Source organism: Salmo salar, chromosome 20 (genome assembly GCF_965601325.2).
Source record: "Salmo salar chromosome 20, fSalSal1, whole genome shotgun sequence".
Classification (NCBI taxonomy): domain Eukaryota; kingdom Metazoa; phylum Chordata; class Actinopteri; order Salmoniformes; family Salmonidae; genus Salmo; species Salmo salar.
In genome coordinates, this window is record NC_138310.1 from 45,261,181 (window position 1) to 45,285,000 (window position 23,820).

At 46.2% G+C, this 23,820-nt stretch overlaps 1 protein-coding gene across 1 annotated transcript in view; it reads left to right on the top strand.

Moving 5' to 3' along the window:
- LOC123729170 (uncharacterized) overlaps positions 1 to 23,820 on the top strand; it is a 185,073-nt gene that overhangs the window by 954 nt on the left and 160,299 nt on the right. The window contains exon 3 of the mRNA XM_082966088.1: positions 6,463 to 6,568. Within this exon, the coding sequence (XP_082822214.1) occupies positions 6,463 to 6,568 (106 nt within the window). The remainder of the gene's footprint in view (positions 1 to 6,462; positions 6,569 to 23,820) is intronic.

The window sequence follows — 23,820 nt, forward strand, 5'->3', positions numbered from 1 at the left end:
CTCAGTGCGTTAAAGAATATCGAGGGAAGATTGATATTGATTTTGACATGTAGTGTTTTCACATTTTAGTATACGCTTTTCATATTCATTCGAAATTAATGCAAGCGTATCTCTGTGAAATGTCGACCGACAGGGTCTAAAATTAACACCAGCCACCTGCCAAATGCGGGTAGATTTTGGTATTGGCCGGTAAGATGTTTATTTCACTAGCCACGTTGGCGGGTGGTCAGGGCTCCACAGTTCAAGCATTTCACTTAAAGTTGTGAATAAAAATAGTCAAGTATGATCACATGTATAGTAAAATGAATGCAGCAGTAGCTGTTTTCAAAGTGTTTCTGCCATTTCGTTTCATTGCTTGTAAATTAATCAGTCAAGAACTACGAATCCTATATAGCCTATTCCACCTCGTGCTGCAACACTGCCTGGCAGAAGCGCTGCGCACAGGCATAACATTTGGTCTAATTTACTTGAAACGAATGTCTACTGAAGTGAGACTTTGTCCTTGTGTTTCTAGAATATTTACATTGGTTTGTTCACAAGCTAGGTTGTTGTTCTGTTTGAGTTTCATCTGCTAGGGAAGAGAAGACAACACTTCTACTAGTCAGACTCAAACTCACAGGCACAAACATGACACGAGTCGCGCTACCATGGTAACCTCCCGTCCTTAAGGGGGCAGGTGACATTTTTGGTTATTTTGGTTAAAGGCCACCAAAAATGTCTTACTAGCCTATGCTAGGCCCATCTCCTGGCTAGCTGAAGAGGTCCATCAGCCACTCCTTGGGCTACAATACCTATTTTTCCATTTGGCCTGGACCCCTTTTATTGCCGATACGGAGCCGGTGAAGAGTTCCGTCAGCCAATTTTTTGGGCTAATATACCTATTTTGCCAATTGGCCTGGACCCTTTTACTACACGGACCCCTGCTGATCCACCACGACTGGTCTGCCGACGTAACCGCACGACGGGGCTACAACAGACTTCTTCCGTTGCGACGTCCCTCTAAGGCCCTTCTGCTAGCCTGCTATCCCCGGCTCGCTAGCTGTGTGAATCGCCGTGTATCCAGGTCGCCCAGCTACTCACTGGACCCAAAGATCACTCGGCTACCCATGCCTCTCCCTAATGTCATTATGCCTTGTCCATTGCTGTTTTGGTTAGTGATTATTGTCTTATTTCACTGTAGAGCCTCCAGCCCTTCTCGATATGCCTCAGCTAACCCTCTTGTCCCACCTTCCACACATGCGGTGACTTCACCTGGTTTAATTGATGTCTCTGGAGACAATACCTCTCTCATCGTCACTCAATGAATAGGTTTACCTCCACTGTACTCATATCCTACCATACCTTTGTCTGTACATTATGCATTGAATCTATTCTACCGCGCCCAGAAACCTGCTCCCTGTTCTGAACGCACTAGACGACCAGTTCTTATAACCTTTAGCCGTACCCTTATCCTACTCCTCCTCTGCACCTCTGGTGATGTAGAGGTTAATCCAGGCAATGCAGTGCCTAGCTCCACTCCCATTCCCCAGGCGCTCTCATTTGCTGACTTCTGTAACCGTTAAAGCCTTGGTTTCATACATGTTAACATTAGAAGCCTCCTCCCTAAGTTTGTTTTATTCACTGCTTTAGCACACTCTGCCAACCCGGGTGTCCTAGTCGTGTCTGAATCCTGGCTTAGGAAGGCCACCAAAAACCATGAAATTTCCATCCCTAACTATAAAATTTTCCAACAAGATAGAACTGCTAAAGGGGGCAGAGATGCAATCTACTGTAGATATAGCAGGCAGAGTTCTGTCTTACTATCCAGGTCTGTTCACAAACAATTTGAGCTTCTACTTTTAAAAATCCACCTTTCCAGAAATAAGTCTCTCACCGTTGCCGCTTGCTATAGACCACCACCTGCCCCCAGCTGTGCCCTGGACACCATATATGAATTGATTGCCCCCCATCTATCTTCAGAGCTCATGCTGTTAGGTGACCTGAACTGGGACATGCTTAACACCCCGGCCATCCTACAATCTAAGCTTGATGCCCTCAATCTCACACAAATTATCAATGAACCTACCAGGTACAACCCCAAATCCGTAAACACAGGCACCCTCATAGATATCATTCTAACCAACCTGCCCTCCAAATACACCTCTCCTGTCTTCAACCAGGATCTCAGCAATCACTACCTCATTGCTTGCGTCCGTAATGGGTCTGCGGTTAAACGGCCACCCCTCATCACTGTCAAACACTCCCTAAAACACTTCAGCGAGCAGGCCTTTCTAATCGACCTGGCCCGGGTATCCTGGAAGGATATTGACCTCATTCCGTCAGTAGAAGATGCCTGGTTATTCTTTAAAAGAACTTTCCTCACGATCTTAAATAAGCATGCCCCATTCAAAAAATGTTGAACCAGGAACAGATATAATGCTTGGTTCACTCCAGACCTGACTGCCCTTGACCAGCACAAAAACATCCTGTGGCATACTGCATTAGAATCGAATTGCACCCCCCACAGCAACTTGCCCAAGCCTCCCTACATATCAGCCGGACCAGTCAATCTGGACCCTCTCTTTCTAAAATTGTCAGCCGAAATTGTTGCAACCCCTATTACTAGCCTGTTCAACCTCTCTTTTGTATCGTCTGAGATCCCCAAAGATTGGAAAGCTGCCGCGGTCATCCCCCTCTTCAAAGGGGGAGACACTCTAGACCCAAACTGCTACAGACCAATATCTATCCTACCCTGCCTTTCTAAGGTCTTCGAAAGCCAAGTTAACAAACAGATCACCGACCATTTCGAATCCCACCGTACCTTCTCCGCTATGCAATCTGGTTTCCGAGCTAGTCATGGGTGCACCTCAGCCACACTCTCCTAAACGATATCATAACCTCCATCGGTAAGAGACTATACTGTGCAGCTGTTTTCATAGACCTGGCCAAGGCTTTCGACTCTGTCAATCACCACATTCCTCGACCAAGATCTCTTTTGGTCGAGGCATGGTTCACATCAGCAAATGCTTCTTGTGAATAGCAAACTCAAATTTTGTGAGTGTTTTTTATAGAGCAACGCAGCTCTAACCAACATCTCCAATCTCGTCTCATTGATTGGACTCTGGGTTAGCTGACCCCTGACTCCAATAAGCTATTGGAGAAGACATTAGCCTAGGGGTTCACATGCTTTTCCCAACCTACACTGTGAATGTTTAAATGATGTATTCAATATAGACAATAAAAATACAATAATTTGTGTGTTATTAGTTTAAGCACACTATGTTTGTTTATTGTTGTGACTTAGATGATGATCAGATCAAATTTGATGACCAATTTATGCATAAATCAAGGTACATCCAAAGGGTTCACATACTTTTTCTTGCCACTGTATGTCAACAGAGCTTGGTGCTTATTATGGGATGTATTAGGTTATGAAATCCGACTGTTTGGATATAATGTTGATATGTTAGAGAAATACCCCACTGAATGATTCAGAACATAATCATATTTGTCTTGATAAAATATATTTTATAACATAAGGAATTAAAATTTCAGTGGGAGATTCTCAATTGGGCAAAAGTCTGTCCTCACCGTGACTCCTCCGTCCTACTCTCCTCCGTGACCTAGAAACCGATAAGTGGTTGAGTGGTCAAGGAGAGTGTAAATTCGCTAGTAGGCGAGCGGGGGAGTATGCTCACCTTCTCGATGACCTACTTCAGCAGAGGATGCACAAGAGGATCCTCCTGGCGGCTAGCGCGGAAGTGTTTTAAAATCCGCCCAGCCCTTTGAATCAGCTGTTGTTTTCTCAAAGGATAAAAGCATGCACACATTTAAAAAACAATATGCTACTTATCCTTTTATCTATAGAAAGTCTTCCACAACTAGCTACATTTGTTTTGATCACTTTACACATTCATTTTGGGATTCCACCCCTGTAAACATAATTCCCTTTTGCGAGGGGGGGGTATTCTCATTTCATACAAGCATATTTGTTTCTTCCACCTCGACTCCGCTCCTTGATTATCTTGGACCTTTTTCAAAAGCAGACGAGGACTGAGAAGAGGACGCAAGGAGTCAAGCAATACCAATTGAGATTCTCCCAAAGATTGGCTGGAACAGAGGTTAGATGAGCAGCTGATACTAATGATATGGCCCTCACATCATAGGACCAGAGGGAGGAACTTTACTAAATGATTTGATATTATGCTTATTCCAATGGGGTGGTTGTTTATATGATTATGGACCTCGCATGACCATAGCTGTTGAGTTTGCTTTCTAGTTATGGAGTAAGCTTGAATTTAAATGTGACTGCAAATATTGCATTATGCACTAACTGGCCCAACACCCCGCTGTCTGTGCGAGTGGCTTGAAGGAGAGAGTCTTATTCATAGTGCGTTATTGAACATGCCCCCATCCTGCAATGCAACCATCTCTGTCCAAGCAAGACACAAATGAGTCAAAACATCTGACCTTTACGATACACTTTAAGTTGTCCTTGGAGTTCGTTAGCTTGGTTTCCTCAGCGTTGAAGACAAACCTGTTGGACATAGGCTATTACAATGAATAAATGTAGTTACCGGTAGTTGATGTTACTGATGATACTGTCGTCATTTACACCCACAGGCTTTAACATTTGTTTCTCCAGATTGTGTGCGTGTGTTTGTGAGAGAGAGAGAGAAAGTGTCTGTGAGTAAATGACCGCGGATGCTGTCTTTTTAACAGAAGATACTGGACATAAACCCCCACCCAGCCTCCTACACATGCACGCGCGCTCGACACTCCCCTCTGCAGTCGTTTAGACAAGGCCGGTTGATGGTAATTATTTATGAGCTTTGGTCAGGGTCCATTACGCTGATGGGAAATCATTGGTGGTCTTGAGAGAATGGCTCACTGATCTGGGGCCGGCTGGGTGGAGTGGGGAGGGGCTGGTTGTAGCCGTTTAAACCATTAGCCTTCACTCTTCCCACTCATTCATTAGCTGCCTAGGAAGTGCTTCTGTCAAATGAAGGAGTTGGATATGGCCAAGGAATGGTTGAAAATAGATACCGGGTCAATGGATTAAGTTAGGCCTTCATGTATGAGGCTACGTCTGCGTCTCCCTATGGGCCCTGGTCAAAAGTAGTGCGCTGTATAGGCAACAGGGTGCTATTTGGGACACACCCTACGTGTGTAAAGATCATTGCTACCCGAAGTCTCCAGTGAAGAACAGCAAGTGTTCACTAGCTGTTCACCAGGCATTAAATAGCTCCTCTCACACTTCCCATTGAGTTGACACCGAACACACAGTCAGTGTTAGTGCACGTGTCAAACCTGCTCCCACTATTCACTTGGATGGCTTCCGTCATGCCGGAGCACCCAGGCAGCCTCCCTCTCATGTGCCGTAGCGCCGTCTTTCTCTTTGTGCGAACCAGCCGTGTTTTGTTACATTATCTTCACACGCCTGTGTGTGTGTGTGTGTGTGTGTGTGTGTGTGTGTGTGTGTGTGTGTGTGTATATACTGCAAGTTCAAATAACATGTCTTGTCCTGGACGTTTCTTCTGCTGAACGCGAGTGTGAAGTGCTTGAGTCAGGGCCACGACGGAAGCCTTCTTCCTGAACCAACCCGTCGAGTAGTAATACAGTGCTCTTTCTTGCTTTCTCGCTCAGTAAGTACTAACAAGTTTGTTTTGATAGTTCAGAGTCTATTATTTGTTCAGTGTTTTTTCTCCTCCCCTCTTATCTTGCTGGGCTCCCAATGGAGAGGGCCCGGTCTTTCAGTAGTAAGCATGTGTGAGTATTTGGTGAGGGAGAGAAACAAATAGAAAGAGAATAGTTAATAATGAATATTACTCAAACTGTTTCAGAGTCAGACAAGCCCCCCTCAAATGTACATACTGTCCCACCAATGATCGCTGCTTCACACTATCAATCAGAGCGCCATTTCAGCAACGCCAGTGTTTACAAAACAGAATAGCGTTTGTTCCACACCACTGTCGGAAGCTCCAGCTGAGGAGCTCCGTGGCTGCAGCCCCTGCTGATGCAGCCCCTGCTTACTGCAGCCCCTGCTTACTGCAGCCCCTGCTTACTGCAGCCCCTGCTTACTGCAGCCCCGCTAAGGCTGCAGCAGCGTCTCTGTCAGCACCACTTTGGTCCAAAACCACCAAGATACGCGGTTAAAACAGCAAGGCTTGATGATTCGATGAACAGCCACTGGCACTTCTTGAGGGCTAGGTATGGAAAGTAATAAGGGAATTATTTGATGACTGAAATTAACAACACACCAAATTAGGATTGTGAGGGATATATAAGTTATTTATGTATGAGATGGGACTGGGAGACCTGTCTTCTCTGTTTCTCAGTCTAACGTGTTGTGTGAAAGACGGGTAAGAACACAGAGAATGAGAGAGGATCTACTGCTTGGGGAGGAAGCACAGGGGAGAGGGTGTGAAGGGTTGAGCCAGGGGGTTGATATGTGGTGTGTGTGTGTGTGTCTGTGTGTGTCAGACGCAGGCTGCGGTCCAACAGCAGCTCGTCCTGCAGTAGGAGGGAGCGGAGATGGAGACCGATGCAGGACCAACCACTCCCATAGGACACGCAGCCGCACCCGCAGGTATGATGGGGACTGAGGTAGTGGGGATGGGGGGACTTGCTGGAGGCTGGGTAAGGGGAGAGAAGGGCTCAAGAGTGGAGAAGGGCTTACAGTGGAATTACTATAGTTTTGTGGGTATGAGGGTGGCCAGTAGCAGGTGCTGGCTATCAATTGGTGCCTGACTACCACACACACGCATGCACACATGCCACACTCTACTCTCTCCACCGTACGCATACCCTGTGTTTGTCCTTGATTTTTGGCTCAATTTCACAATGATCATGATTGGTTCCAGCAACCACACTCTGTGAATGTTGCCATTTTGCTTGCCGTTTACAGCAAAACATACTCAAACAAAAATAAAAAAACATTTGTAGGGACTTGGTGTGGATTTGCATGCATGCACGTGTGTGTGTGTGTGTGTGTGTGTGTGTGTGTGTGTGTGTGTGTGTGTGTGTGTGTGTGTGTGTGTGTGTGCGTGCGCGTGCGCGCGTGCGTGCGTGCGTGCGTGCGTGCGTGCGTGTGCCAGCCAAGCAGGCAGCATCAGCTCAGTGTGGTTTGTTTGCTGTGGTGGCGAAGGCCATTATCACGTGGCAGACTGTCATTAACCTCTTTGGGCTAGGGGGCGAAGGGATTTGATCCCTAAGAAGTTAAAGAGACTGTGACTCTCTCACTACTGTGACAGCTAATGACACACACAAACACACACTCTCTTTCTCGCTCTCGGTCTCTGTTTCTGTCTCTGTGTCACTGTCATTGGTTGGCTGGGAGACACAATGGGGGAGGCTCTATGCATGGTTCTCCATGTCATTAACAACTCTGTTGTTTTAAATCTGTTTTTATCATTTTTAATTGTGCACAAGGCCCCTTGTTTACTTGTTGTATGGCTACAGGGAAGAATTGACAAACCATTTTAGTCACAAAGGAGCGGTTTCATATCTTCATTAGGTTAGATGAGATGGCGGTGATTAAGGAAACTGGTGACAGAGACTTTGGACTGTCGGAGCTAGCAGGGGAGCCTAATTGGGTGGAGCTGCCCTTCTTACATGGAGAATGACATTGTTTATACATATGTACACATACACACACATGCACACACTGCCAAACCACAGCTGTTCTTTTGCGACGCTCCGCCAACGACAGCGTTGATTAAAACAACACCTCCCCCCCAAACCAAACAGGCATTAACGCCAGTGTCACATGAAAGTAGTAGGGAGATTTGGAATTACAGTCGATGATATCTCTGTGTTAACAAATGAAGCAATGCGATTAAAGAGGGAAGCCTCCTGTAATCGGCTTAAGCAGAGCAGTGAGGGGGGTGGGTGGGGGGTGGAGGGGGCACCACAACCTGAATGTTAAGTGGTGAATACGTTTCATAATGTCTGACTTGACAGTGGCCAATCTGCTGCGATGCCAGTCCATCGGGGCAAATGCACCGCAGCAAGCTACAGACCGCTTCACCTGTGGTAATTGCATAATACACTAGTTGCTATTAGCGCAAACTGCAACAATTCATACCTGTTGGGTTCACTGAAGCAAGGGGAAACTCATGAAAGTTATAAGATAATGTCAGGGTTTGCAGTTTTATATGGATTCGATTGCAGATTGCACACCACTGATTGTGGGAATTATCGCAAATAGGCCTATAAACGTTCCCGATTATTATCGATAGTCTACGTCATCTATCTACTGTATCTGTCATATCTGTGTGTATGTATCTCATGCAGGTTGAACCCAACCTCTGAACGCAGTCAGTGGTGTGGCAGGCTAGACTATATGCATACATACTGGGGGTGCTGCTGCCTGGGGTGGGGGAGGGTGATGGGGGGGGTTCGGGGTCACGTGTCACAGTCCCACCAAGCCCCCGTTTGTGTGAGCTAAGTGGAACAGGTTGCCATGGTCTGGGCTGCTATCTGTCACTGTCGTGTTAAAAGGGTTTGGGTCGAGGCTGCCTGATAAATCAGAGGTGGATTGAGTGGACAGGGCCCCTGTGATTGATACGCTGACAGGATATGAGGCGCTCGCTCGCAGCAGCAGCCCGGGACGCCCGCGTGGCATGAGATATAGAATATGAGAGAGGGGGGAGAAAAAGGATGGGAGGAATGAGGGATCTTATTCAGAGGAATGAGAATAATAACAGCTGCATGGAAATATTACAGGGGAGAAGATTAGGACAGTTGGTTGGGTTGGGTAGGGGGTTATTACCTTCTTTAGAATCCTTTATGTAATAATACAGAATCTAAACAGGAAATAAGAATAATGCTCTATGAAGCCCTTATGTGTTTACTATTCCAAAGCGACTCCATCTTTCCTTTTGCAATCAGAAAATGATTTGAAGAGAGGAGATTCCCCCATCACCCCAGAGGCGGCCAATCAACCCGCCCGAAATGTGTAGCAGATTACCCATTAGTCATTAATGTTTATTCCCTTTGATCAGAGGAGTCAGATCCCCCAGCCAACATTATATGGAGAGGTGTCATGGCTCAGTTCACTGGGGATGGCTAGGCACCGAGCACACGTCTATCTGAACTCAACTAAACCCGCTCCAACAAAGACAACACGGTTAAGAATTACGGAGGGATCATAGGAACATTTTAGGGGAAGTTTGTGAAGTTAGGGGGGGGTGAAGGATGGGGGGTAGGAGAGTCACAGGTTAAAGCCATGGCCGTCTGACAGTCAGTCAGTGTTAAATCAGTGGCGGGTTCACGGGAGAGAGATGGAGGCCGTCATAGCGTTACTAATCCACCACTTGACCTCAAGCACCAGACGTCACCCACGAAAGAACCCACGCATGCACACACACACACATGCACGCACGCACGCACACAAAGATGCTTACATCTCTCTCATTAATATTTCAGAGGCATGTTCCGTTTGGGGGGCATAGTGCTTGTGTAAGGGTTTAGCCCAGATAACTGCCAAGCAGTTAGATCAGTGTGATTGTCATCTGCATCAAGCGGAGGGCCCCTAATTATCATGCCCTCCTCCCTTAAGGATAGTGAACTCATCCAGGGAACACTATCGCTCCAATCAGGCGCACTGGAGCGAGTAGGACCAACTAGGACTGCACTAGTGTGCAGGTCGGGGTAGTGTGTGTGTGTGTGCCTAGCTCTGAGGTTTCAGAATGGGAAACCCTCTCGTTGGCGTAGTAGTCGTTTGCTTCGGCACGCCGTTGGAAGATCACACAAGGCGTGAGTGATGGCCCAATATTTATTTCGCACAGCAATTTTCTGGTGTAATGAAATGAGGTGCTGGGCGGCCGCAGTACATCTGCTTGATGGCTTTCCCTGACTGCGCCGAGCTAGGGGCCCGTGCAAGGTCACCAAGTGTAGAGAGGAGGAGGAAGAGGAGGAAGGTTGGTGCAGGGGGGATGAGAATCAGGCCTTTCCGAGAGAGAAAACCCCCCTCTGATCCTCAACGTTTCCACGGTATCTGGTTCACCCATCAGCCCTCAGGTGGCGTTGGCGTGGGGGGGTTGGGTGTGGGAAGTGTGTCAGGTGGGTCTGGGCCCAGCGGAGTGCTATGGGGATCCGAGTGTGTGTGTGTCGCGGACATGACAACCCAAATCCGGTTTTCCAAAACGCAAAGAGCTTGACAATAGGATGTAGAAGAAGAAAGATGGTGAATTGTTCTAGCGTTGAAGAAAGTAAAACAAGATGAGTACCTGTAAGAGCAGAACATAACAACAAGCAAGTGTTATTTTGTTATAGCCCAGTTTTTCTACTGTCAGCGGTGAGTGTGTAGCCTAGCCTGTTTATTGTGTGTGTTTGAATGCTGCTTACAGGACAACCTGCTCCTCTATATATGTATTGTATACCTCCGGGCTTTCTCCTCATTCACCTCCTACAGGTGGTGTGGGAGATTTGCTTCTCTTCCAGTTCTCTCATTATACCCGACTTATACAAAATGTTGGTTTAAACTGAAAGATGACCTGGTATGGTTGCGGTCCGTGCTCTTTACTTCATAAAAATCAACATGCTTCCAGTTTGGAATATCTGATGTGCTTTTTCAGAGGTTTTTCCCTCTGCATCCAGGCTTTTTATTTTATTTATCCCCTTTAAAGGCCAGTCAAGCGCTGCTCGCTGCTTTGTTGTCAGAAACCTTTATTTACCAAAGAGAGGAGTAAGTGACTGACACGGACGGAGCCTTTCATCCCTGGCTCGCCGCGAGGCACTATTCCCCTCTCCTGCCAACCCCCCCCCCCCGTCCACCCACCCTCCTCCAGGCACGCATTCAGTACCAGCCCCCAGCCACACTCCCCTGGGTGGGAACCTAGCCGAGTCTGTCCTGCCGCTAATCAAACACACACACACACACACGCACGCACGCACGCACACACACACACACACACACACACGCACACACGCACACATGCACACACACACGCGCGCGCGCGCATGTACACACACACACACACACACACGCGCATGTACACACACGAGCACTTGTATACAGACAGAGAGACAGACAGACACTCACACACAAGGCTTTGTGTTAGCCCCAATGCAATAATCCGATATGCCAACGTTTTGGAGAAGACAGATTTAATGGTTCATTCGTTTTTAGGTTTTCCTAATAAAAATAGATATTTAAAAAAAAAATATATATATATATTTCAGTTCAGATAACAGAAAACATTCCGTGGGTTTTGTTTACACCGACTCTATTGTGTGTTGTTCAAGTAAAAAACAACCTTGCCACAGGAAACTCAGACGGTGTTTGAGCATTTTATAGGAACCACCGGAGATTAACGAGCTCGACCAGATGTTCTTCTGAATTCATCCCGTGTCAGAAACGATGACCGATTGGTCTGTCAAAACAGCAATGGCACCTGAATGCGAATTGTGAAGAAAACCATGACGCCAATGTCTTTTAATCACCCATCATTACCCGTCAGATTGCTTGAGCTCTGTAAATATTAGGGGCCGTTGTTCTGCCTTGACCTCGCTCGCACCGCTCTCGTCTAATGTATTTATTGTCCAGAGGCTTTCGCTTTGACTGAGCCTTTCAGCTCTCTCAGTTCTTCATGGCTGGCCCTCTGGCCTTCAAAGCAAGAGCTCAGGATTCTGCCTTCACTGTGTGGTACTAGCAGCTATCTACCTCTTTTAAGGATTCCACAAAATGTCTTTAACCCGTCAGTCCACATTTGGACCGGTTTGGAGAAAGATGGCAGCGGCTCCTAATACACAATATTGTATGTTCATTTCATCACGTCGAAAAAGCTCGCCGTTTGTCCAGGGTGTGATAGAGAGGAGAGCGAGAGAGACAGAAAGTGTGAGAGAGAGAGAGAGAGAGAGAGAGACAGAAAGTGAGAGAGAGAGAGAGAGAGAGACAGAAAGTGTGAGAGAGCGAGAGAGAGAGAGACAGAAAGTGTGAGAGAGCGAGAGAGAGAGAGACAGAAAGTGTGAGAGAGAGAGAGAGAGAGACAGAAAGTGTGAGAGAGAGAGAGAGAGAGACAGAAAGTGTGAGAGAGAGAGAGAGACAGAAAGTGTGAGAGAGAGAGAGAGACAGAAAGTGTGAGAGAGAGAGAGAGAGAGACAGAAAGTGTGAGAGAGAGAGAGAGAGACAGAAAGTGAGAGAGAGAGAGAGAGAGAGAGAGAGAGAGAGAGAGAGAGAGACAGAAAGTGTGAGAGAGAGAGAGAGAGACAGAAAGTGTGAGAGAGAGAGAGAGAGAGAGAGAGAGAGAGAGACAGAAAGTGTGAGAGAGAGAGAGACAGAAAGTGTGAGAGAGAGAGAGAGAGAGAGAGACAGAAAGTGTGAGAGAGAGAGAGAGAGAGAGAGACAGAGAGACTTTGCCCTGGTATCAGAAATCTGAATACAAAATGAACCTCTCCCTTTCCTACTTTTCTCCTCCATTTAAGCTTCTTGAAGTTCTTCCAAATTGGGTTTTAAATGCCAATTAGGAGGTTGAATGTAGTAAAATAAAAGCAAATGCAACCAGAATGGCCTCACCTTCTGGCTGGTTAGGCTTCTGAGAGAGACGCTGAACCTTTGGCTCCGAGCGCGGCTTTGAGAAAAATATCCTGCCTAATGAACACATTAATTAGAACCATTTATAAAATGATAATTAGAAACGAAGGGAGGTAAACTGGGCTTTTCCTGCAATTAATGGAGGATTAATTACTGGAGGTAATGAAGTGGATTTTTGAAACGCATTAAGGTGAAGTACAGAGATGTGCAGACGCTTTGTGATCAGTGGCATAATTATTTAGGCGGCTGTTTGAGTCTCAGCTCACTGCATCGTTATATATGCACTTAAAAAGACTTGCCACCAAAATGACTGCCTAATTATTTCTAATTGGCAGGCCCGTGTGTTGTCATTGAGCTGTTTGGAGCGAGTGGCGGCAGAACCCTGGGTTTAATGACGCTGTGTGGGGAAAGTGAAGGGGAGAAGGGGGCACCTTGCACCACAGCCCAGCCTGGCCTCGCCCTCCCCCCGTGCCACTCACTCCCGACGGGGTCTCACCGATGCGCCTCTGTCTGACTCGGGAGGTCACCCACCAAGTAGCCGACCGGCAAAGTAAAAAATGTCAAAAATATTCAGCACTTTTCAGGTTTTTCTTTTTTCCTTAATAATGGACGGCCACGGTTTCCTCTCAATTAAGCAGAGATGAACGGCCACCGGGGTCTACCCTCCTCCTCCGCCTCCCCCAGCACCTCCACACATTTCTGCAGCTGTATGGTACGCTACACACGCTGCTCCATTCAATAGCCATTTTCTGTGACTTAACGTACATTCCCGAGGTTCCCTTTGGAAACCTAGACCCAGAGCCACAGCCACAGATTGGGCTCTTTACCAGGTACCAGCATCCTACTTATGACTCACTGACAGCTTTGTTTGAATACTTAGGAGAACATGTCTCCTCTAGGCTAGGCCTAACCGTACACTCCAATTGAGGCTAGTTGTTATAATTGATACAAATTCATATGCTTATATTCCCAATTTGTCTCTTTGTGTGTGTGTCTGCATGCCTGTGTGTGCATGCCTGTATGTTCGTGCATACGTTTATGGGTGTGTGCGTGCTAAGCAGAGCCATGTGCACTGGCCTGTCAGATGAACCACTGTCACCCCCTCCTCCACCCTCCCCAGAACAGAACAGCCGGCAAGCAAATTGTGGACTAATGGAATCTCCCAGGCAGGCAGCACTTGTCTTCTACCCGTGCACAGGCAGGGGGAAATGTGGTTTCATTTATCCATCTAATAATTGAAATGTAAAAAAAAGGGATGGCAAAATGAAAAAATTAAATCGGGATCATGTGCTTCTTGACTGAAGTCCGGACACTCTTTGAAAAGTAATGAAACACTTTCTCAACTTGCTTGAGTTTTGAAGAGTGTATTTCATTCTTTCTTTTCCTTCGTTCTGTCTGTCTGGCTGGGGGGGGCGTCCCGTGATGGAGCTCCCCGGCCAAGTCTGAAACACAAAGAGGAAGTGGGGAAATGTATCACCTGTCACGTGGCCACCCTGCCTCTCTGTGATTGGTTGGAGGAGTGCGTTGGAGTACCTCAGTGCTTCTTCTCAGGAGCGGTAGATTCCTGAGGAGACTCTGGGCTATCTATCTCTGGTGGGTGGCTCTCGCTCGCTCTCTCTCGCTCTCTCTCTCTCCCCCTCCCTACCTTCCTCCCTGGCCCAGGGAAAGATTAGAGTAGGGTTTCCCAAACTCTGTCCTCGTGACCCCAAGGGGTGCACATTTCATTTTTTCCCCCAAGCACTACACACCTGATTCAACTAATCATCAAGCTTTGATCATTTGAATCAGCTGTGTAGTGTTAAGGCCAAAAACAAAACGTGCATCCCTTGGGGTTTCGAGGACCGAGTTTGGGCCCTTCCTGTCCATGTCTGCACTGTTTACTCACTATTAACATATCAAGTGGGTCCTCATTTTCACTGCCCATGCCTTTCACTGCAGGATTGGGGTCAATTCAGTATCTATTCATTCAGTCAATTCAAGAGGTTGAATTGAAAGTCCAATTCAAGAATTGAGAAGTGCCATCAGTTTTCAATGAGGATCCCAAATTTTGTTCAATTCTTGTATTTTTTCCCTTCCCATTCATGAATTGGAATTTAATTCATTTTCCCAAATCCCTGAATTGATACAGAATTGAGCCCACCATCCCTGCAGCACTATTAGCCCACAATTACCCTGTCCCCTATCAGGTCCTTCCCAGTATAACTTCCCCTGCAGATAACACGCAGGATGTTGTGTATGCTATTTCAGCAATAGTGATGTGTTACAGTGGTCAAGCTCACAACAAGGTTATCATCAGCAGCGAATCCCAGCATTGGAATTACTGGGCTATCAAGGCAAATCATACGTAGTTTAAAACATGTTTTACAGTTGTCTTGTAATAGGATATTTATCATATTGATATCTAGTGCATTTTTGGTTATGTTACCCAGTTGAACACTGAGAAGTGAAGGAGGCAGTCAAAGCTTCATCAGTGAATAGTGTGTGTGTGTGTGTGTATTTAAGGGACCTGATACAGAGCAATGCGGCCCTCTTTGTAGCGAGCCCCGTAGTTATTGGGCTGTCAGCAATCGGCTGCATTGTGTCGTACGGCCTGATGAAAACCCATCGGTTAGAGAGCCGTCTCATAAGAAGCCCCAGATTGATCAGTAGTAAAATGTGATATCTGTGGGCAATCTGTTTTTTAACATTTTATTTGGCATCAGACAATTTTATGTTGCGCAGCGACAGATGTCGCAGAACAGAGGTTTTCTCTGAACATATTGTTTTTGAGAGGGAGACACTGTTCTCAACATCAGCTCGGAATGTATTTATGAAAAAATACAATTGAAATCCTATCTTTCTCTCTCTCTCTCACGTCACACTTTCGTTTCACTCTGTCGGAGTAAAACTAAATAGTTTGGTGGTTTTACGAGGCGATATTTCAGATGCACTTATTTGTTTAATTAAGTGTAGTTTCCCCCTCCGAGGTGGAATGCGTGTCTGCTTTGTGTCGCCTATTCTTTTCCCTCCCTTTTACAGTGAGCCCACATGTTTCGTCTCAGCGTTTATGATTTTTCTTATACCGCAGTTGTGAGGTTCCCTAAATCACTTAAGCGCACACGGCATAACCGTCTACATTTAAACAGTAAAACACTGTTATGGTAAGGGCCTCAGATCTTCCACCACTTCATAAATACACATGTTTAAAAAAGGAGAGGAAAAACCTCCCCATCATCTTGCCCCTATGAGCACACCTGCTAATTAGGAACATGTTGTGTCTGAAGCGCGGCTGTCTGAGTAGTCCGCCTCTCCCCTTCTCTCCTTCTCTCTCTCCGCCCGGCGCAGATGGAGCCACACTCAGCTATGTGTTGCAATGAAACAACAAAATGACTCTCCTCTCACATACCAAACTCAACATGACTAATTGTCAAACCCACATTAAATACACACAGTTAAGGTTTGACACTGAAACGTCTGTGTGTCCGACCATTCCTCTGTCTGCTGCAACCAAGATAAAAGGAAACCACATGAAAAATCAAAAACGTTTGTCCCTAGGGCTGGTGCAGTGACCGTATTACCTCCACACCGGCGGTCACGGGTCATGATGTCAGTCAAATTCCACATGACCGTTTAGTCACGGTAATTAGGCTTCTCCAAGCTCTGATGCTGCTGCTGGTCCTTAGTAGCCTACCAAACTTGCTAACTGCCTGGGACTCGGCACTCTTTTGTCCCTCTAATCACTCTGACATCAATGCAAATATAATGGAAAATCTAATTAAACACTTCATGAGAGACCATGAGCTCATGTTGCACAACATTTCTTTAGGCTACATTGCCTTGCAAAAGTATTCATCCCCCTTGGCGTTTTTCCTATTTTGTTGTATTACAACCTGTAATTTAAATGGATTTTTATTTGGATTTCATGTAATGGACATTACACAAAATAGTCCAAATTTGTGAAGTGAATGAAAAAAATGACTTGTTTAAAAAAAAAAAAAGGAAAAACTGCTATGAAGCCCCTAAATAAGATCTGGTGCAACCAATTACCTTCAGAAGTCACATAATTAGTTAAATAAAGTCCACCTGTGTGCAATCTTCTAAGTGTCACAAGATCTGTCACATGATCTCAGTATGCATACACCTGTTCTGAAAGGCCCCAGAGTCTGCAACACCACTAAGCAAGGGGCACCACCAAGCAAGTGGCACCATGAAGACCAAGCTGCTCTCCAAACAGGTCAGGGACAAAGTTGTAGAGAAGTACAGATCAGGGTTGGGTTATAAAAAAATATCAGAAACTTTGAACATCCCACGGAGCACCATTAAATCCATTATTCAAAATGGAAAGAATATGGCCTTCCCTGTAGCTCCGTTGGTAGAGCATGGTGTTTGCTTATAGTCTACTACCATGTGCGCATTGCTGCACCTATAATGTGAAGAAATAGCCTAATAGTTTATCAACATTTTAAGCTCAACGTTCTGATCTGTTGCGTCAGCCACATTGCATTGCACATTTTTTTTTTATGCTAGTGGTTGTATTCATTTGGGATCTATTGCACCCCACAGCTGTCCCAGACTATGTTTGGAATATTTATTTCTCGTACAGAATAGAATTGTTTGACTTTTGTGCTATGGGGGATAGTGGATTGACGTAGGCTAGTGTTTTTGCTGTTCGTTAGGCCTACTCATCTTGTTGGCTGACGAAAAGTAAATGTGGACAGTTCTTCCAATATCTTCAATATGCACTTCGGAATTGGATAAGGACGGGCACAGTTGGCTCCCCGATGTGTCTGTCTTCATTGTAGCCTGTGAGAAAGACCTGATCACATGAGTGAGAGGTGCTTCAGATAGCTCAGTACTCAGGGCATGGATTTTTTTTGGTGTGCATTATGGTCACAAAGTGGATGCTGCCGTGAAATTCAAGGCATTATCAAGTGCTTGTCAAATTGTGAATGAGAGACTGATGAAGTGTGTACAACCTGCGCAAAAAACAAAGAGGAGCTCATGCCTTTTCAAACAACTTTTTTCAAATCATCATTAGAGTCGCATCATGCAGCCTTACAATGTATTAAAAACCTAAACATATAGCCCAACGTTTGTAGAACAACTAAAGTTACATTAATAACTCTAAATTAAGCATATAGGAGTACCTATTTCTTTATTAACCGCTCAACACAGAATAGCCACATGTGCGCACTTCCTCAAATCGTTTGGAGAAAATATTTATATTTTATTCAGCTTTGTGCAATTGTACATTTTACATTTTAGTCATTTTAGCAGACGCTCTTATCCAGAGCGACTTACAGTAGTGAATGCATACATTTCATACATTTTTTTCCCCCCGTACTGGTCCCTCGTGGGAATCGAACCCACAACCCTGGCGTTGCAAACACCATGCTCTACCAACTGAGCCACACGGGACCACGTATTCTTCATACTATAAAATAACATAAAATAATGCCACAGAATTCTAAGCAAATCTTGTCTGCTAAATGAACTATTGTAGCCCACAGTCATATGGCATAGGTAGATCAGGACCTAACATAAGGACAACTCAGAGTATGCTGTTGTTCTTCTAAAATAGACTACATTTTCTTCATATCATGTTTCTTTAGACCTGTCTAAAATAAATTATGGATTTATTGTGAAGGTGTAGGCTATATTACATGGAGTTATTAGACTGTAGATGTTCCAAAGGTCAGCATCAGTGGCTTGTAGGCTATGTGTGGAAGCCAGGAGATGCTAAATGTGTTTGTTAATTAACGGTCAATTACCGTGAGACCGACAGTTATTTCCCTGACAATCATTGGCTGACTAGATTTTGTGATCACAATAGCCCCATTTGTCCCCCCCAAAAATGTGACAATTTTTTGGAGTAAACCCAAATGTAAGAAAAATAAGAAAATAAATGAGTTGTTGAATGACGAGCTCTGACGAAATTAGTTGAGTTAGTGAGTTAGCACCTCGTCTCGGCATTTGACCTCCACTTGGCCATGTGTTTGGGTTCAGTGACTGAACAGTCGCTCCATCACGCCTTTCGCTCCAGCTGCTGAAGGGCGTCGTGGTGGGCCGCAATGCCAGGGGTCACCAGACAGGCCAGTTTAGGATTGCGGCGTCGTCGGTGAGTGACTGTGGGCACATGGTGCCAGCGGGGCTAGATCGGAGGTGAACCACGCTGGTGAAGTTTTCATTCAATTTTGTTACTCTCATAGAAGTAAATTTTTCTAATTTGTATTTTTTTTAACCCGTTAGCAATGTGGGTTCATGTAGATCTAAGCAGCCTTTGAAGGCCTTTGAACTTGGCTAAATTACTTGACCTATGGCTGTGCGGGTGGGCTTAAATGGGTGCCGATTTCTTTTCCTCAAGCCCAGCAGACTGTTGGACAGTTGTCAGCTGTGAGGTAATTTAAAGGAAACTGACGATTATGGCAGATATAGATATTTACTGTCTCCTTTCATGGTTTTGAGGGGGAAGGAGGAAGATAAACTTAATGGGGAAATCATTCATGGTTGCTCTTTGCTGTGTTAATTGTGCTAGCAATCAGCTACTTTACATCGCTTGCAATTTGATGTGCTTTTTGTGTGTGTGTGTGTGTGACTGAACTGAGAGTACAGATAATATGGCTGCTTGGAAGAGGGAAACAGCTTGGGAAATGAGTTCAACAGCTATCGTAATTAGGAGAATATCATAAATTAAACTTGTGTCTGGCACAGCGTTTGAAGAGCACTCAAAAGTAATAAATTCTGAATGCTTAACATATTTGCATTGCGTTCGGCGGGCAGCGCTGGAGAGGAACAGCTGTTTTGCATGTCTTTTGGCAGCAGGAAATCCAGCTATTGCTCGTTTTAAGGTGCTTCGCTTTCGAACAGTATCATGAAAATCACTTTTAACTTCAAACAGCTGCTGTGTGTGTGTCTGTGCGTGCGTCTGTCTGTGTGTGCGTCTGTCTGTGCGTGCGCGGGTGTGTGTTTTCTCCCTCTGCAGGAACTCGGCGGGGGTAGACGCTTTAATGAAGTTCCTGAAATATGTCCTTTTTGTTTTTGTCAGATGTGGTTTCTATGTCTTGCGTATTTGGAGGTTTGGTTAAAGTACCAGACCTCGTTTGGTGTTAGAAAGAGTCCTAGTCAAGACATGGGTCCAAAGCACTAACTGGCGTGTGACTTTTGACTTTCTCTTCAATTGTGTATTGATATTAAAGGGGAAATATTTGAGTTAACTGCAGCAGATCCCAAGTAAGGATTTGGTATAGTGTTCACCCTGGTCTCTCACAGGTCCAGTCCTAGCACAGCAGCCCCATCCGAATCCATCAGTCAGGTGCTTAGAAAGAGCCACTTTATCGAAGCAGAGTGACGACGTGACAATCACCAGTGGAATCGGAGACTTCTCTTTCACATAGGCATAGCCCGTTAATCAAAGACTGACCACGCTGACATAGGAAATCTCCCCTAACGTCAAGATATAGGGTAACCATCACCATGGTCCTGTGTTGCTCAGGTGTTAAGAGCGTGGTTCTAGCGGTGCCAGGGTCATGGGGTTCGACACACACAGAGATCACATTTGCAAAAATATATATATATTGGCTCACTGTACTATAAGTCACTTTGGATAGTGGCCTGCTAAACGGCTTATGTAATATACCCACTTAGCACTGTGGATGTAGCATTTATGCCTATGTTTGTACCTTTGTCTACCGTACATAGAGAGTATGGATCGTTAGTAGTGGTAGTGGTCGTAGTCCCCTGGGAGGAGAGGGCCACAGTCCCCAGCTGAAAGACTATTGAGAGGATGGATGGATGGATGGATGGACGGACGGATGGATGAGAGAGAGTTCCAGGCTGTCGTCACTGCTGGGATGGGGAGGGAGGTGGAGAGGGGAGGCACGGGGGGCATGGAGGAGGGGGCATGAATAATGATTTGACCAGGGTGGGATTCCAGTCGAGACTTCAGCCTGTTTTCCAGCACTAGTGGTATCATGTGGCTGTCATTAATGTCCAATTTTCAATGAAAAACATGTTTAGCCTCCGAAATATAATACAGACAGATAACGCGGGGCGACGACACCACCATCCAGGCTACACACCCCCGACGATATAATTACCCAAATAGGTTGTGGTTAGGGATCATATCCAGGGTGAGCGCGGGGGGTCACCTAGCGATAAGCTCCCCAACCTCGCTCCAACACACTGGTAATTACTTTATTGATAATTCACGGAGAAAATTGCCCTAGCCAATAGCGGCAGCCCGATTTAATGGATTGGCTAGGCGAATAGGAGAGAGGGAGAAAACAGCAAGGCCCTGTTAATAGAAATGAGAATATGTTTAGGCCATAGGGGAAGCATTTTCTCCCGAGATGATGATAATAACCCGAAATAAAATGTAAAATAGGCAGGGCCTTGGCATGGGGATAGGGGTTGATGCTGTTTATCTGTGTCTCTTGCATTAATACATTTACCCCTGGCCTTAAACGAGCTAATCATTCTCCAAGGGGAAGGGCTTGGTAATGAAATTGACATTTAACAGCATAGCCTCACTCTATTAACTACAGTAAATTTAATTTGGTACAGACCCCAGAAGTGTGTGGCTGCAGGCCCCCCCCCCCCCCCTCTCGTTCAGAAAAGCAGCCACAGATTTAGTGTTTATTGCATCTGCTTGCCACGAGATGCTTGGCTGATAAAATAAGACTGCGCTTGTGTTTCTCCATATGTAGCAATTGGACGTGCCACACACACACACACACACACACACACACACACACACACACACACACACACACACACACACACACACAATCAACTCCCCCCCCAACACAGACCAAAACAGAAAGTGGACAGTGTCCAATTCCTTGTCTCACATACGTCGTCGTACCCCACACCGTTTCCCACACCACAGCCTGTGGGTTGGCCTGAGGATCTTCCAGGCGGGAGGCAGATTAGATGAATAAACCTATACATATTCCCCCAGGACGTTAAGGCTGGGTGGTTTGCCAGTTCTCTGGTGATATAACCACCTTACACAGAACTCTGATGTATTGTATTCATGTAGCTCTAATTCTGACAAGGCTTTGCAAACCACAGGTGATTTTCTCCCTCTTGCACGTGTGCGGTCTTGATACATAGAACATTGATGTTTACTTGCTTGATGGCGGCGGCAGGTAGCTTAGTGGTTAGAGCGTTGGGCCAGTAACCGAAAGGTTGCTGGATCGAATCCCCGAGCTGACGAGGTACAAATCTGTCGTTCTGCCCCTGAACAAGGCAGTTAAGGCAGTTAGGCCGTCATTGTAAATAAGAATTTGTTCTTAACTGAGTTGCCTAGTTAAATAAATATAAACTAAAAATGACTCATACGGAGTTCTTCCACTGCTCTAAGATCGCTACAAACTCAGTCTGAGACTGCCATCATTTAAGTTGTTTGTGGTGATGTCAAAATGAGGGGTGTTGTACAAAACAAAGTCATCAACGATTGGATCATTTCTAACCAATTAGAGTACAAGAGTATCAGAGCCAATGACACATTTTCTAAATGCTGCCTTACCCACGTGTGTTCTGGCTCTGGCCCAACCCATTGGTTTTGGGGACCAATCAGAAGTGTGTTTGCGTTCTTGAAATTGTCAGGGAAGTACTCCGGTCCAGACTCATTGCGGAGAAGAAACTACCGTCTGTGGGCATGGTATAGCGTTCGGCTAGAGAAAGGAGTTTGGGTAGCCAGGCAAATGATTGCCCACCGTTACTAGCGATGGCAGTGCAGCGTTTTATGACGTTAAAATATATTTCTCTTATGAAGGATGTATTCATGTGATACTTATTAATACCTGTGTCCTTGCAAATGGCCATGTCATTGTGCAAGCACAGTATTAGGCAGACATTTTGAATGTCATTTGTATTGTATAAAGAGCTAGTTTTATTTTTGCAGTATTCAATGCATGTACATCAACGATGTACTCATCGTTGACACCCAGCTTTGTTCGACACTAGAACCCTTTGTAGAACTAGTGTATGTATAAAGTATCTCACAGTAGGAGTGCTGATCCAGGATCAGTTTTGTGTTTTAGATCATAATGATGATAAGGTTATATTAACAGGGAGGACCTGTTGTCAACAGTTGTCCACAGACTTTTGTGACAGAACTTGGAAAAATATGATTTGTTTTATGTCAAAAGAGGGATCGCTTTGGATATTTCAAATGGCAAACTAATAAAGAGGAAAGAAAGCAATAAAGATTCTCGGACAGCAGGTTGGACTGTTTTTTATAGACAAATCAATAAAATGATAGATGATAGAATATAACACCTTAGCTTCCTCCTTTTCTTTTTTTACAGGCTTCTTTTCACATTGTCACTGTCAGACACACACACACACCCATCAGCCTCCGACTGACGGTGTATTGAAAAGGACTTATCTCAATCAATAGAGGTGTGCATGCGTAAACAGACACTGTAGTCTCTCCACTCCACGGAGGTGTGTGTGAGAGAGGCAGTTACAGGCTGTGGTGACTGCCAGTGTGTCAATGGGCTCTGAAGGCTGGCCCAGCCAGCCTGTCTCTATAAGTAGCCCACTAAATCTCTCCAACTAGTCCCAGTGTGAGTGTATCTGTGTGTATTCAGGGGTCCATCCCATTGACTGTCAGGATCGATAAGGCCGCCATCTAAAGCCCTACCTAATTGCCCCCATCTCCAGCCGGTCCCCCATCTCCAGCCGGTCCCCCATCTCCAGCCGGTCCCCCATCTCCAGCCGGTCCCCCATCTCCAGCCGGTCCCCCATCTCCAGCCGGTCCCCCATCTCCAGACCGGTCCCCCATCTCCAGCCGGTCCCCCATCTCCAGCCGGTCCCCCATCTCCAGCCGGTCCCCCATCTCCAGCCGGTCCCCCATCTCCAGCCGGTCCCCCATCTCCAGCCGGTCCCCCATCTCCAGCCGGTCCCCCATCTCCAACCGGTCCCCCATCTCCAGCCGGTCCCCCATCTCCAGCCGGTCCCCCATCTCCAGCCGGTCCCCCATCTCCAACCGGTCCCCCATCTCCAGCCGGTCCCCCATCTCCAGCCGGTCCCCCATCTCCAGCCGGTCCCCCATCTCCAACCGGTCCCCCATCTCCAACCGGTCCCCCATCTCCAACCGGTCCCCCATCTCCAACCGGTCCCCCATCTCCAACCAGTCCCCCATCTCCAACCGGTCCCCCAGTCCCCCATCTCCAGCCGGTCCCCCATCTCCAACCGGTCCCCCATCTCCAACCGGTCCCCCATCTCCAACCGGTCCCCCAGTCCCCCATCTCCAGCCGGTCCCCCATCTCCAACCGGTCCCCCATCTCCAACCAGTCCCCCATCTCCAACCGGTC